We start from the raw sequence: 15,464 nt of genomic DNA, 5'->3' as shown, positions 1-15,464 counted from the left end.
CTCTCTAAAGTAAAACAAGCTTTAAGGAGGATGAAAGTAGGCAAGGCACTAGGCCCAGATGAGGTCCCAATATAAGTGTAGAAGAGCTTAGGAATTTGTGGTTTATTTTGGCTAACGAAGTTGTTTAATAAGATTACGAGCACAAGGAAAATTCCAAATGAATGGAGGAGAAGCATTGTGGTTCCGGTTACAAACATAAGTATGAGATTCAGAGTTGTAATAACTATAGAGGCATAAAACTAATGAGTCGTAGTATGAAATTATGGGAGAGAATTATTGAAACCCACCTGAGAAGAGAAACTACTATTTTGGAGAATCAATTTGGTTTTATGCTAGGTAGATCCATGATAGAGACTATTTAAAGCTATCCATGGAAAGATTTAGAGTTTGCAAGAAGGATCTCCATATGGTCTTTATCGACCTAGATAAAGCTTATGATAAAGTCCCTAGAGAGTTAATCTGGCATGTATTAGAGAAGATAAGTGTTTCAAGTAAATATGTGGACATAATTAAAGATATGTATGATGGCATGGTGACTAGTGCAAGAACTGTGGGAGGTCAAGGTAGTGAATTTCCAATTACAATTGGGCTACATCAAGGATCAGCTTTAAGCACTTATTTGTTTACACTAATCCTGGATGATTTAACCAGGGACATTCACGATGAGGTTCATTGGCGTATGCTTTTTGCTGAAGATATTGTTTTGGTGGATGAGTCAAAAGCAAGGATTGACGCTAAGTTGGAGTTATGGAGATCAACCTTGGAATCAAGAAGTTTTAAGATAAGTACAACAAAGAAGGAATATATCGTATGTAACTTTAGTTACACTAAGACGGAAAACGAGATGGTGAAAATTGATGAGAGAGACTCCGCAAAGTGATTATTTCAGGTATTTGGGCTTAATCATAAATAAGGAAGGTGATATAGAGGATGACATTTCACAAAGAACTAATATAGGATGGATGAAGCGGAGAGGTGAGTCTAGAGTGTTGTGTGATCGACGTATTCCTTTAAATCTTAAAAGGAAAATTTTATACGACAGTAAGGTAAATTTTTTAGGGTGGACCTTGGTGCAACAGTAAGGTTGCTCCATTGTGACCAAGTGGTCACGGGTTCGAGTCTCTGGAAACAGCCTCTCCGCAAAGTGGGGGTAAGGCTGCGTACATTATGACCCTCCCCAGACCCCACAGTGGTGGGAGCCTTGTGCACTGAGTACAGCCTTACTCATATGACAGGCTATGATGTATGGAGCGAATGTTGGGCAATTACGAAGCATTATATAGATAAATTAAGTGTAGCGGAGATGAGGATGTTGAGATGGACATGTGGCAAAACTCCAAAGGACAAAATAAGGAATGATCGTAATAGAGCTGATTTGGGAGTCACCCTGATACAGGACAAACTACAAGAAAGTCGTTTGAGGTGGCATGGCCATGTCCATCGGAGGTCTTGGGATACTTCAGTACGGAGGAGTGGTTTGATTCAGATTGAGGGAACTAAAAGAGCTAGAAGCAAGCCTAAATGACCATAGGAGAAGTGGTGAGGAAAGACATGCATAGTTTAGGCCTTGTTTCGAGTATGACCTTGAATAGAAACGATTGGATGGCTAGGATACATGTAGCTGAACCCATTTAGTTGGGTTAAGAAGGTTGTTGTTGTTGTGTTGAAGGTGTTTTACATAATGTTGCTTAAGTTATATTTTTGTAGCGATGCCAGAGCCCATTGAAGGGTAAGGATCCATGTAGCCAACACCATTTAGTTGGGATAAGGCTGAGTTGTTGTTGTTGTTGTTGTTGATTTTGTCCTATTGAAGGTGGTTAGCATAGATCTGGCAAATGTTAAAATTTTGGACAAGAGTATGTTAGGAACGGCACTATCTTTTTTTTCTTTTTTGGTAGAAGGAAAGGCACTATCTTTAGTTAATGTTTATAAAGTATAAATTCTTCTGCATGTGAGTGCAATTTGCCATGGGTAGATCCCAGAGTAAATAAATTAGTAGTTTTGTTTTCACAGGAGCACGTCTTCCTCATAACTAGTATCAGAAACTAAAACATGAACAGACCTCTGCTTCAGGGAGAGTATTTAGACCACGGTCATTTCTTTCATCCAATATTCCACCCCCCATCATATTCCGAGCTTCCTCTCTAACCAAAACAAGCCTTGCCAGTAGCTTCCGATCAGGAACAGTGGGCCTGGTTTCCATTGTCTGCAAAGTATCAATGAGATATGATATTAGAATAAAAGCACAACATAAAAATAAAGATTTATCATTTTGGCTAGATGGAATTCAGTTTCAGATATGTGATCAAGTGAATATAAAGGCAACAGCATAGCACAAATCGCAATGCAGGACATGGTGCACCAGGCGTCTCATTCTGTGCCACATGTAGCAATCTGAACTGTTAGATAGGTAGGAAGCCCCTAGATTGATCACAATATCACATGCCAAATCTACCATTTGTCCCACACAATATTGGACTTTTCAGTTATCATTTGAAGCTTTAATTTGACACCAGCAAACTCCATTTGGCTTAGAACATGACAGTTGGATAGAGGAGGATGTGGCATACCCGTGGACCGGATTCGGATGCCTGGCAGTGACAGTTATAGACTGCCAATTGTGCTAAACGTGGCAAAGCAGCCATTGCACTACCACCTTCCCCAATAAAAATAAAGAGGGGGTGGGAGGTCATCCATTGCTACCTAATGACTTTAATACAATGAATCAAAATATATTTTTAGAGGATGCTAAACATGCAGGCTGCTTTATTTCAAGTTTTGCTAGGTTTCAACATAAACTGGAATTCGACAGCTTCCCATTTACAATCGTCCATTTGTGAAAATTTATTTAGCAACCTCCACTTACAACAAGGAATTCAACTGCTTCCCATTTCTACTTTCCATTTGCAGAAAGTTTATTTGCGAACCTATGCCTCCCACCAAGGAAGCAATGTTTTTGGAAAACTTTGCTTGGTAATAAATTACACTTGATCACTTAACATGCAGGCACAAGATATACCTCATTATTCGGCGTGTAGACAGAGCCTAGAAATAGCTAAGTCTATCTTTTCCTTCCTATCACATTATAAGGTCGTGTACAGCTCTTTGACTGCATTTTTTGATAGAACATTTCCGGGTGAATTCTCAGGTACTGACTGCTCAACTGGAGGATGAAATTATACCCAAGATGAAACCTCATGCAACGGATCTTTATCACCTCCAGTTTGCTGACCGGCCCAGTTCCCCAGTTCCTCTAACAAAGGGGGGCTGAAATGACCTCTCTACCCATGCCCAAACACCCTGCCCGGGTGGGGTCCACCATCCCCCTATTAGAGGAACTGGGGAACTGGGCCGGTCAGCAAACTGGAGGTGATAATTTTCCCTCATGCAACATGCTGGTTCCTTTGAGAGGAATGACAGAAAAATTTTATTATCAGTATGATAACATTGAATTGGCCATGAGATTGTCCATGACACTCTTTTAAGGGGAAGAACTATAACAATTTGTAATGGCTGTTTTAGCAAAGAGTATGGCAATTCTTTTTCCAATCTCACACGGTTGAGCTTGTAGTACCCCGGTTTCTAACTATAGAATTTTAATGCCTTGTAGGATTCAAGAGTGTCTGGAAGTCATTCCTTTGCGACGGCCGTGGGAGTGTGAGAAGTCTCAAAGGTTATGGTAAGCATCATTATTGACCATAGTCATCATTTTCTTTTAAATGTTTAGATGGGGGAATGGCAGTTTCATAATTCCGGATGAGACCATAGACTTTTCGGCATGTCTAGGTTTTGGGTATCATTACTACTATTATTATTTGTGATCTAAACCTTGTCATTATGATATTTATGTGAGTGTTATATACCATAGCTACGTAACAAAGTTATTTTTATCCTATGGGCAGGTGTATTTATACTTTTGTATTGGATATTAGGCACATACTATATAAGGGGCTAATCCCAAGAGGGCTAAAGGTGAACCTTTGGGCTAGGCCAAGTAAACCCTAATAGTCTAGAGAGGCCAGAAATGACCCAGGCATAAAAGGGTTGTGTTAGTCATTTGACTGGAAAAATATCTCAGCACTTTACCTAATTAGGAAATGAGTGAAGAGAGAAGAGGAGGAAGAATGAAAGAACAGCTTTATCCAGTCATGAATCCATTGAAGAACTTGAAGTTTTAAGAGAGATTTGACAAAGAGAAGCCGATTTGCTTAGGGAGTGCAGGGGACCTTAGCACCATCAATCACCTTGAGATTTCAAAGGAGTTTTGAGGTATAATCTCTTATAATCCGTTTGGTTTTCAGCATAGGGCTTAGATAATGCTATTGATGATGATTAGATGTTGTTTAAACTGTATTGAGCCTATATGAACAGTACTTTCGTGAGATTTGAATATGGGTTGCAGTTTCCCCAAGAAATGGTGAAACATGAGTTTTATTGATTGATTTTCTTTGATTCAAAGTTAGAATGAGTGTTCTCTTGGTAGATTAAATGTCTTAATGTTATATTAGGTGGCTTTTGATGTGTAAAAGGTTAGGATTCGCTCTTAAGGTTTTGGGGGTGAAAAACCTAGAAAAATCCCCAAATTCTGTGAGATTTCTCGTTCTTCCAAGAGAGCACAGTCGCGAGCCTGCGAGCCAGCTAAGTTATCCGGCGATTCGGATAAACATTCAGAGGCCTCCGGTAGCCTCTGGAATAGAGAATCTATTTTTAATTTCGATTACTGAGACAACCGGGATACAACCGTCGACTCCGGTTAGGCTTCCGGCGACTCCGTTATCCCTGTTGTTCTTGTTTTATATATTTTGGCTAGGAGAAGCCAATAGGGTTGGAACCAAAAGTTCCTAAGGATGTTTTGACACTTGTTTGGTGATGTTTTGTCTAGAGATGATGAACGGTTGGACAACCCAAGTGTTCAAGTGTGAACCACCTTATTCTACCACGTGACTGTGAGTGGGAATTTCTTTAAAGCATTCTTTCCTTGTTGTGTGATATGTACTTTACTTGATGTGTGATTGTGTAGTGATGTGAATGTGAGCATTATTATAGAATATGGAGTAAATCATGTTGCATGATAAATCATTGCATATCATATCTTTATGGATGTATAATTACTGTGTGGAGTATTAGTTGTGGAAACCTCACTTAGCGGGGGGGGAGGGGAGAGGGGGGAGAAGGAGTGAGGGAATGAGAAAAGGTAATGAGAATGAGAATGTGATGGATTGTGGCGTATCTTACTTAGCGGGGGTAGGAGGAGTGAGGATACGAAGGGTTGATCTCACGTAGCGGGGGAGGAGAAATGGAGATTCAACACGAAGGTCATTCCACCTATGAGTGGGTATGACCAACGATGAGAAGGGTGAAGATTGGAGACCATTCCACTACTGTGTGGTTATGGCAAAGTGAAGAGAAGAGATATAAGAGGTAGATGGAAGTCCACTCCACTTGGGTGTGTAGATGTGGTATCATAATGTAGTATGGATTCGATATGAGAAACTGTGTGATGCATTTGCATATAATTCATGTGTAATTAACCATGAGCATGAGCATGTATGCATGGACGACTTGCATAAGAATAAATTATGATTGTGTATTAATGTGTGTAATGGTAAGACTGTTTTGGAGTGATTCTTACTCATTGGGTTGTTGTAGCTCCCCCCCCCCCCCCCTCATGGAATTTCTTATTACAGAGCCTTCGGAGGAGGAAGGTAGCATGTTCGTTTACTGAGGAGCAGACACGGGAGACTACCATTTGTTTACATGTGAACATTTGGGTTTTGACTCTTTTGTACTTATGTTTTGATGAGGGATTTGTACAGAACAATGTTTCAGTTTGTAAATATGGGGAAGGGACAACAGGGGTGTACTTACTACACAGAATGCCATCAAGAAGGGAAGGTTTTATTATTTACGATGACCCATTTGTTTGATTCCGCTGCTATGAACTCTATGAATTTTGGGGTTGACATGGACTATTTATGAATAAAGGCTGGTATGATGTGCTTACTTAATATTGGAATTTGTAAAATGTAGCAATGATTTATTTAAGATCTTACGATCCCACCTGTGAGTGCAGCTTTCTCCCTTATCCTGGGATTGTGGCGTGACAGAGCTATTGTGGCTTCAATTTTCTTCCTCCATTTGATGTAACAATTGTTGAGCACAGCTTGCATTGCACTGTTGTCATTGTTGTCAACACAGTCAGCCAAGAAGATCAGTTGAGCAGTGAGCTTGTGTTGGTATTCTTGATGGTCAACACACTCACTTAGTTGAGCTGAGATGCGGGCATATGGATGGTCAGTCTGAAGATGAGAAGAGTTAGCACAGCTGGAAGCCTATGAAAGTATTGGTTGTCTACAATCAGTAGTGACAGTAGGCAGTTGTCAATTGAAGGCTACAATGAGCAATCAGCTTGTGAGTTGACATGGTAGACATGACAGGAATCACTGGACAGTTGGCAGAGGCAGTGGCATTTGGGCTTTTGCAGCTGAACAATTGGTTCGGCATGGTGAGCAATCTTCAGAGCTGATTTGAGTTGTGGTGTGAAAAGGCAGTCAGCTTATGGCAAGACATGAAAGTCTTCTGGTGGCCAGAGCAGAGAAGAGTAGACAGCTGAGCTGACAGGCTTGGTGGTTGTGGAGCAGCCTTGTGCCAAGGGTAGGATCGAGCAGGGTCAAGGAGGAAGAAGAACACTCAATCACAAGATTGGAACTCGCAAGCTCCTCTGAAACTCTCCAATGGAGGTCAAATTCAATATTATTCAAAACCTGCCTTTCCTGATTACATTAGATCCTTTTATAAGATTCCTAAAACCCAATCTCAATCCTTGAGCCTAAGATTGAGTTTTACTAAAATAAGAACATACTAAATAAAAATATAGCATATTAGGTAAAAACTAATTAAGGATAGGATTAGAAGGCAATCAACTGTAAATTAGCCAACCAATCCTTGATTGCAATCAACACCAAATCAGTCAATCAAGCCTTGATTGCAATCAACACCAAATCAGCCAATCAAGCCTTGATTGCAATCAACACCAAATTAGCCAATCAAGCCCTAATTGCAATCAATACCAAATCAACCAATCAATCCTTGATTGCAATCAATACCAAATCAAGTAAGGATCCTTGATTGCAGTCAGAATTTAATTAGCCATGTTGCTCTTATTCTCTTAGATCTTCTAAGGATCTTTGGGTGGTTGAGCTGGACTTCCACGTCCTCCACTGCTGCCTCTATGCCTGCATCAGGTTGATAGTTAGCAACGGCAGTGGCATCTGGCAACTTGCGCTTGCACAGTGAACTGGCATGGGCAGGAAGGTCTTGAGATGGCCAAAGCAGAGCAACAACACTATGGTCAATGGTGTAGTTGCGAACAAGGTTTAAAGTATCAGTATCAGTTTCCGTATCGGAAAGGTGATTTTAAGAGATGTATCGTATCAAAGAGATGCGAGATATGCTAAAGATACGCATGGAAATGCTTAGGATACATGCAAAATACAGTTTTGAAGTATAAAACACTATAAATAAGTGTTAGTGATGTAACCCGAAAGGGTGGCTTTTTTCCCCATAGCTAGTACAGTCGGCTATGAGGGGGCTTATTTGTAATCCTGTCCATTCTTTGAATGTTATAAATAAAAGGGCTTGATGATCACATTGATCATTCAAACATTGCATCCTAAATTGTTCTGCTAACATGGTATCAAAGATAACTAATCTGATCTAGGTTTCAGAACATCCCCCCCCCCCCATCGTTTTTCCTTCTCTTCATCTTCTCTCTTTCTCTCGGTCTCTTCTTATTCTCCTTTTTTCCTGTTTTTTCCATCCTTAATAAAGGGCAGCACTAAGAAGGTGACCGAATGATCTAGTTGTTGCCCTCCATGTTACCTCATCAGTCAATGATATGAAGAAGTTTTTTGCGATAGATGCTGCTTCCCTCTCTTCTACGATTTTTGGAGATTCCTCTTTCTTGAAGATCAAGTCTCGATTACCACTGGAGCTTGATTGTTCGTATTGGAGATCCATTCTGGCAGCCTTGGAAAGCATTTATCACAAGTCATCATCAACAATTGAAGCCCCCTACCCTACATCGATCTCAACTTTCAAGGTTTTCAAAAACCTTAACATTTATCGATTTTAGGGTTAGGGTTGTTAACTCTTGCTTATCTTTTGAGGGGAGTTCTATCCATACCAGAGGAGCACTCGACCCTAATATCAGCCACATCTACTGAGTTTTTTTGAAAAATTTAGGTCTTCTTCTTCTTGGATCGATTTCTCCAAATATCGATCTCCTTTTCTGGTTCTTCTTTTGGCTGACTGCATCGACACCTTGCCGGTTCTGTTGAGTTATCCATCCCTCGCTGGTTCTGTTGATTTGTTTTGCAAGTATGTCGGGTTCAGATCTTACTACTACTACTTCTGGAATTGACGGACAGACAAGGACTGAATATTTACCTTTCGCTGCTCCTATTAAACTCGATGGAACAAACTACTTAATATGGTCCAGATCTACTTATTTGACCATTGCTGGTCGAGGACTTATTGGACATATTATTGCCAGTGACACAAAGCCAGCTCAAACTGGTCCTCTTCAGGATTGATGGGTTTCCAATGATGCTATGGTGATGTCCTATTTGTGGCACTCTATGCAACCTGACCTCTCCAGCAACTACTTATTATTGGATACAACCCATCAAATATGGAGTGCTGCCAAGGAGACTTATGGACAGGTAGGGAATGATGCTCAGGTGTATGAGATTCGAAAGAAGGTTCATGACACCACAAAGAAGGAACTGTCAGTCTCTAAATACTATGCTGCCCTAAAGAGTTTATGGCAGGAATTGGATCACTACTCAGATTTTCAGCCTTCCACTGCAGCTGATATTGCTGCCTATCGCAAACACGTGGACAAAATTCGTGTCTATGACTTCTTGGCAGGCCTGAATGTTGAATATGATCCCGTTCGTGTGCAAGTGCTTAGCTGATCTCCTTTCCCTACATTAGAGAAGTCCTTTGCTTTGGTTCATACTGAGGAGACTCGTAGGGCTGCTATGTTGCACACCACTACTATTGATAGATCTGCCTTACAAGCTGGTTCCATCCCTACTTCCATTACCAAAACCGATGGTGGTAATGCTGCCTCCAAGGAGCCTGTAAAATGTGAACACTACAACAATCCCTATCACACTAAGGCTACTTGCTGGAAATTACATGAGAAACCTGCTGACTTTGAGGCGAAACAAGGACGTGGGAAGTCCAAGTCCAAGGCTAATCACACCGAAACTACTGTTGTTGCCCCTTCTACAGACATTGGTCTCATTCCGGATGAACTTCTAGCTTTCTGTCGCATGCTAAAGGCCTCTTCAGCTCCCCACCTGATTCGGCATCTGCACCTACTGCCCCTTCTGGTTCTCACTTTGCTTCAGGTATTCCAGTTGGTAGTCATTGTGCATCGGCTGTCTCCAGTCCCTAGATTATAGACTCCGGTGCTACTGACCACATGACTGGTTCTTCCCATATTTTTCACCAGTATTCTACCTCTTTCGGGAAAGACACTGTTTGTGTGGCTAATGGTTCCCTTTCTCCTATATCTGGAAAGGGTTCCATTCGTTGCTCTCTACTTTTACATTATCTTCTGTTTTACATGTTCCCTCTTATTCTACTAATCTTCTTTCAATTAGTAGTCTTACCAAAGATTTAAACTGCAAAATAACCTTCTTTCCTTCTCATTGTGTCATATAGGATCAGGTGAAAGGGACCACGATTGGGGGTGGTAAGGTACATGGTGGTGTCTACTTACTTGACACAAGTCAGACTTCTCTTCCGCTGGCTTCACCTCCAGCTCATTAGGTACGTCTGATCTGCCATCCTCCTCTTTGAACATTAGCTTTTTTATTTCCTCAGTTAGTAAAAGATTGTAAATTGGATGAGTTTTTATGTGAGGCTTGTGTTTTAGCCAAACAGACTCGTTCCAATTATTTTTCTTTTAATTAAAGAAATGTTTCCTCCTTTTGCTTTAGTACATACTGATGTGTGGGGTCCTACCCGTCGTGCTTCCATTTCTGTTCATAGGTGGTTTGTTACTTTTATTGATTGTTATACTCGTACTACTTGTGTGTATATGGTGCAGTACAAGTGTGAGGTTTTTCGATGTTTTCAGCTCTTTCATCGTATAGTTCAGACCCAATTCAATTCAACTCTAAAAATTTTGGGTAGCGACAATAGCAGTGAATACATGGAGGGTCAGTTCCAAACATATTTGGCCGATAATGGAATACTTCATCAGACCAGCTGTGTCAAAACTCCTGCCCAGAATGGAGTGGCTGAAAGAAAGAATCGTCATCACTTGGGAAGTTGCTTGGGCCATTATGTTTGCACGGCAGGTTCCTTCTCAATACTGGAGTGATGCTGTCCTTACCGTTGCCTACCTGATAAACCGCATGCCTACTCATGTTCTTGATGTCCATGCACCTACCGACATTCTCCAGGGTTCTTCTTTTGTTGTTCCACTGAAGATATTTGGTTGTGTTTGTTGTGCTTGTAACCATCATCCTCATGGCAAGCTTGATCCTCGTGGCATTCGGTGTATCTTTTTCGGCTACTAAGCTACCCAAAAAGGATACAAGTGTTATCACCCTCCTACCTAACTTTGGTCACTATGGACATTGTCTTCCATGAATCCCTGGCATATTATTCTCAGCCACCTCTTTAGGGGGAGCATGATTCAGGTTTTGAAGATGTGTCTGCTATACTACCGGTTCCTATTCAAGGGGAGCCATCTCCTCAAGCCTCTAGTTCGGTTCCTGTTCTGGGGGAGCAATTGGTTCATAGACCTGTGAGTCAGATTCCTATTGATAAAGTCTATACCTAGATCCCTAAGCACAAGGAGCAAGTTAAGACTACCACCACTACTGTACCTCTTCTCCAATCGTCAAACCTTTGATCCAGAGCCTGCTACTCCATCTGGTAAGGATCCTTCTCTTGAATTACCTATTGTTGTTCGTAAAGGCATTAGGTTTTTGTACCCAACATCCCATCTCCAATGTTGTTTCTTATGATTCCTTGTCTTCTTCCTATCGTGCCTTTATGTCTTCTCTTTCCACTGTTTCTATTCCACAGAAGTAGCAAGAGGCAATTGCAAATCCAAAGTAGAAAGCAACCATGATGGAAGAGATGAAAAAGCCTTATCCAAAAATGAGACGTGGGAGTTAGTGGTTCTTCCTTCGAGCAAGAAACCAGTCAGATGTAAATGGGTATTAGTAGTCAAACAGAAGACGGATGGGTCAGTAGATAGATACAAGGCAGGACTTGTGGCCAAGGGGTTTACTCAAACCTATAGGATCGACTACCAGGAGACTTTTGCCCCAGTTGCAAAGTTGAACACTGTTCGGGTTTTATTGTCACATGCTGTCAATCTGGTTGGGATTTGTAGCAATTGGATGTAAAAAATGCCTTTCTTCATGGAGAGCTTGAAGAGGAAGTTTATATGGAGATTACTCTAGGTTTTTCATGTGAGAAGACTCATGGGAAGGTTTGCAGACCGAAGCGGGTATTATATGGGCTGAAGCAATCCCCTCAAGCTTGGTTTGGCAGGTTCCATAAAGCCATGAATTTTGTAGGGTATAAACAAAGTAATGTTGATCACACCATGTTCATCAAGCGTTGTGGAAATAAGATTACCCTTCTTATAGTCTATTTCGACGACATAGTTGAGACCAGTAATGATGCTGATGAGATTTCTCACCTGAAGGTTTTCTTGGGACTAGAATTTGGAATAAAAGATCTAGGACAGCTAAGGTGCTTCCTTGGGATTGAAGTTGCCCATTCTTCCAAAGGCATTTTTCTCTCCCAAAGAAAGTATGTTCTGAACCTACTCTAAGAGACTGGTTTGTTAGGGTGTCATCCTTGTGATACTCCTTTGGAAGCTACTACTCATCTGAAAGAGAAAGATGGTGATCCTGTTGATAAGGGACATTATCAACGGTTGGTGGGAAAATTGATCTATCTCTCCCACACTAGACCAGACATTGCATTTGCAGTGAGTTTGGTCAGTTAGTTCATGCATGATCCCTACTCCACTCATATGGTTGTTGTTCTTCGCATTCTCCATTACTTAAAGTCAGCTCTAGGAAAAGGGATCCTCTTGTCTCCGCATGATCATCTTCGTATTGAGGCCTACATTGATGTTGACTGGGGTAGTAATCCTGATCAGAAATCTACTTCAGGTTATTATACGTTTGTAGGAGGTAATCTTATCACATGGCGTAGTAAGAAATCAAATGTTGTGGCAAGATCCAATGCTGAAGCAGAGTTCTATGCTATGGCCCAAGGAATCTGTGAGTTATTATGGCTTCAAAGTTTACTTCAAGATCTTAGTAGTTCTGTTCATCGTCCAATGATGTTGTACTATGACAACAAAGCAGCAATTAGCATTGCCCACAATCCAGTGCAGCATGACCGTACCAAACACGTGGAAATTGATAAACACTTCATCAAGGAAAAGTTAGAAAGTGGACAGATTTGCATATCTTTTGTGAAGTCAAGTGATCAGCTTGTTGATGTCTTCTTCACTGAAGGATTGAGTGGAAAAATGTTTCATCCTAATTTGGTCAAGTTGGGCATGTGTGATATCTATGCACCAACTTGAGGGGCAGTGTTGAGTAATGTAACCCGAAAGGGTATTTTGGGCTTTTTCCCACTATAACTAGTAGAGTCGGCTATGAGGGGGCTTATTTGTAATGATCACATTAATCATTCAAGCATTGCATGTCACACCCCAACCCTCCACCCTGGGGTTTTGGTATGACTAGGAGAACACCTGTCATCCTAAACCACCACCAGGATCTCGATGTAGTGGCTTAAATCACAATCATCCCAATACAAAATCATATGTACATCAGAGTGCGAAAAGAAACACATTTACAATAAAAGCAAATGTAGAAACAAGAGTGCAGAAGCGTTTAAAATAACACAAAGGGTTCAAAGTCTACGTGATAAATAATTCAATGTATTACATTTTATCCTAATAGATTAATTAAAAACTAAAAACAGGCCAGTAATATTACAAAGTTTATACAATACAATTGATGAAACTTAAAAGAAACAAAAGGAAAAAGAATCCCGATCCAGGTGCCCCTTTGGCACAGTCCTTGAATGTACATCCAGCATCAGAATTCTAGGTCACCGAATCCGAACGGATCATGACCAACAAAAGAGCATCCTCAAAGCATCACTTGCACACATCTAAAAAGGTTGCGCAAAGAGGGGTAGGCTCCACTAAGCCCAGTGAGGGGATGGGGATGCACACACACAACAATTCACATATAGTCCATGGTACATGCAATTATTACTAATTTTTCACCTAACACACAATCTAGGTCACTAGGCATATACTACTGTAACAACTCGGGAGACATCGTAGTTCACTTACATCATCCCCACAGTGAAACCTCAATTGTTACCTTGGGGCCCGCGCCAGTCGAAGCCCCAGGCTACCCAGAGGCAGACCCCGATAACCAGTGATCATCCTTGACTTGGCCTCGTATCACTCCTCAGGCACACAAGGAGCCCTGGTAACCCAACACCTGAACCTCTGTTGGTAAAGGTCGTAGCATAGGGAACGAAAACCTAACCGCAATAAAACTACATGAATCTTATCGTGTCGAGAGGTATTCCGGGTGCATCAACGTCTCATTCCATCTAGCACCTGAGGACTAGCACAACACGGCGCATACAGATCAACATGACATGCAATAGCAATTCATACATCCTTGGGGTTCCGATACCAGCACATTCCGTCACCATAACCCGATATAAGCAATGAAACACAATCCACAATAATGCACATAACAACTCAACAATCAAGTTATAGAATGCAAGTATGCAACATGCTTGATAATGATGCGATGAAATGCAATATAGTAATTTATATGTCCAGATATATTCAATCCCAAGAATTCACCCAAACCCACTCACCAATAATCCGTATATCGTTTGTAGTGTTCATTACCAATCGACGTGATACACACTTCCCCATAGTTGGTTGGTAGCCTAGGAGCACGTGAACATAAGTGTTAGGCAGTGTAGGAGGGCCCCATAGAGGGTCCCCAAAGTTTATCTTTTAGAACAGCAAAACAGAGTACGAACGGATCCTCGAAACGATAGGCAGACTATTGAGTCCAGTCGTGGATCCATTCGCAGACAAAAGTGGCAGTAGCCACAATACTTGGAACGGATCCTCAAATGGTAGGCAGACCGGTGGGTCCAGTCGTGGATCCGTTCGCGACATGCCACAAAGTCATCAAATGGATCCTCGAACGGACTCCCGATTCTTGGGTCCGGTTGTGTATCCGTGTGAGATAAAACAGAGATTCTTCAAGTTATTACTTCCCCAGCCTCAATCCTCGTGGATTTTATAGTTTTAATGCTTAGGGGAGGGTACCTTAAGGTCTCCTAGGGCCATGTTATTAACATCAACTCATTGGTTTTAGGGGGCTCAAGGGATTGAATCCCCAATGATCAAATTCTAGGTTTTTGGATAAATGACCCTGGCACAACCATACAATGGGGTCCAACATCCTACCAAGATCATACCTTGGGTTCCAAGTGGAACTCTAGGTCAAACCCATCCCTTAGAGAATCCCCAAAACCCAAAATAGATGGTGAGAGAGAGAGAGAGAAACGTACAAAGCTTACCTAAGACTAGAGGAAGAACCCCAATGAATGAGCTCCAACTCCTCCCTTCTTCTTCCTTCTCTACTTCCTTCTCTTTCTTCCTTTCTTCTTCCTCTCACTCTCCACGGTTTTGATTTGTAAAAGAGGAGAAAGAGTTGAGAGCTTTAGATTTTATAAAACTAAAATGGCCTTAGGGCATGTTTGGTTGATATACCAAAGCCCCAAAACCCATTAAAGTATAGTTGAGCCATGTGGAGCACATCTACATGGTCCACCAAGATAAAGGAAAGATGGGGATGGGGTCCACCATGCCCGAGAACACGATAATGATGTCCGGGACACGAGGTATGTGGGTCCCACAAGGATTCCTTCACAAAAGGGCTTGACAGCACGAATGGATCTTCGAATGGACTCACCAGCAGTGGATCTGTTCATGGATCCGTTCCTGCAGAAAAGGCCAAACAATATGGAAACGTTCCTCGGGCCTTGGCCCGCACTCCGGGGACTTCGAGGGGAGTGTGAACTAGTAGCAATTAGGGTTAGAAACTTACCCCGAGTATAACCTCATTCCTCGTCAAGGCTTAACCTCGGGCCACCGAATAGTAGCCTCTTCTCAATACACACCTCACAGATGCACCGCTTGACGATGCTACAGGAGATGGGGTTCTCCCTTCAATGCTCTTCGCTCATGGGCCTGGTACTACGAGGGTAATCAATGAAATCATCGTCGACGAACTTTCCCCAATCCCGGTTGAGGAATCTATCCTCGACAGTCAACCCCGTGAACTGGTCAATGA

General features: G+C 41.7%; 1 protein-coding gene across 1 annotated transcript in view; it reads right to left on the bottom strand.

The window, feature by feature from the left end:
* LOC122669173 (protein PEP-RELATED DEVELOPMENT ARRESTED 1, chloroplastic) overlaps nucleotides 1-15,464 on the bottom strand; it is a 28,773-nt gene that overhangs the window by 2,410 nt on the left and 10,899 nt on the right. Inside the window, exon 5 of the mRNA XM_043865859.1 lies at nucleotides 2,063-2,206. Coding sequence (XP_043721794.1) covers nucleotides 2,063-2,206 — 144 coding nt within the window. The remainder of the gene's footprint in view (nucleotides 1-2,062; nucleotides 2,207-15,464) is intronic.

This window comes from Telopea speciosissima, chromosome 7, assembly GCF_018873765.1.
Source record: "Telopea speciosissima isolate NSW1024214 ecotype Mountain lineage chromosome 7, Tspe_v1, whole genome shotgun sequence".
NCBI lineage: Eukaryota > Viridiplantae > Streptophyta > Magnoliopsida > Proteales > Proteaceae > Telopea > Telopea speciosissima.
The sequence above is the reverse complement of the archived record's forward strand: the minus strand, read 5'-3'. Positions and strand labels throughout refer to the sequence as shown.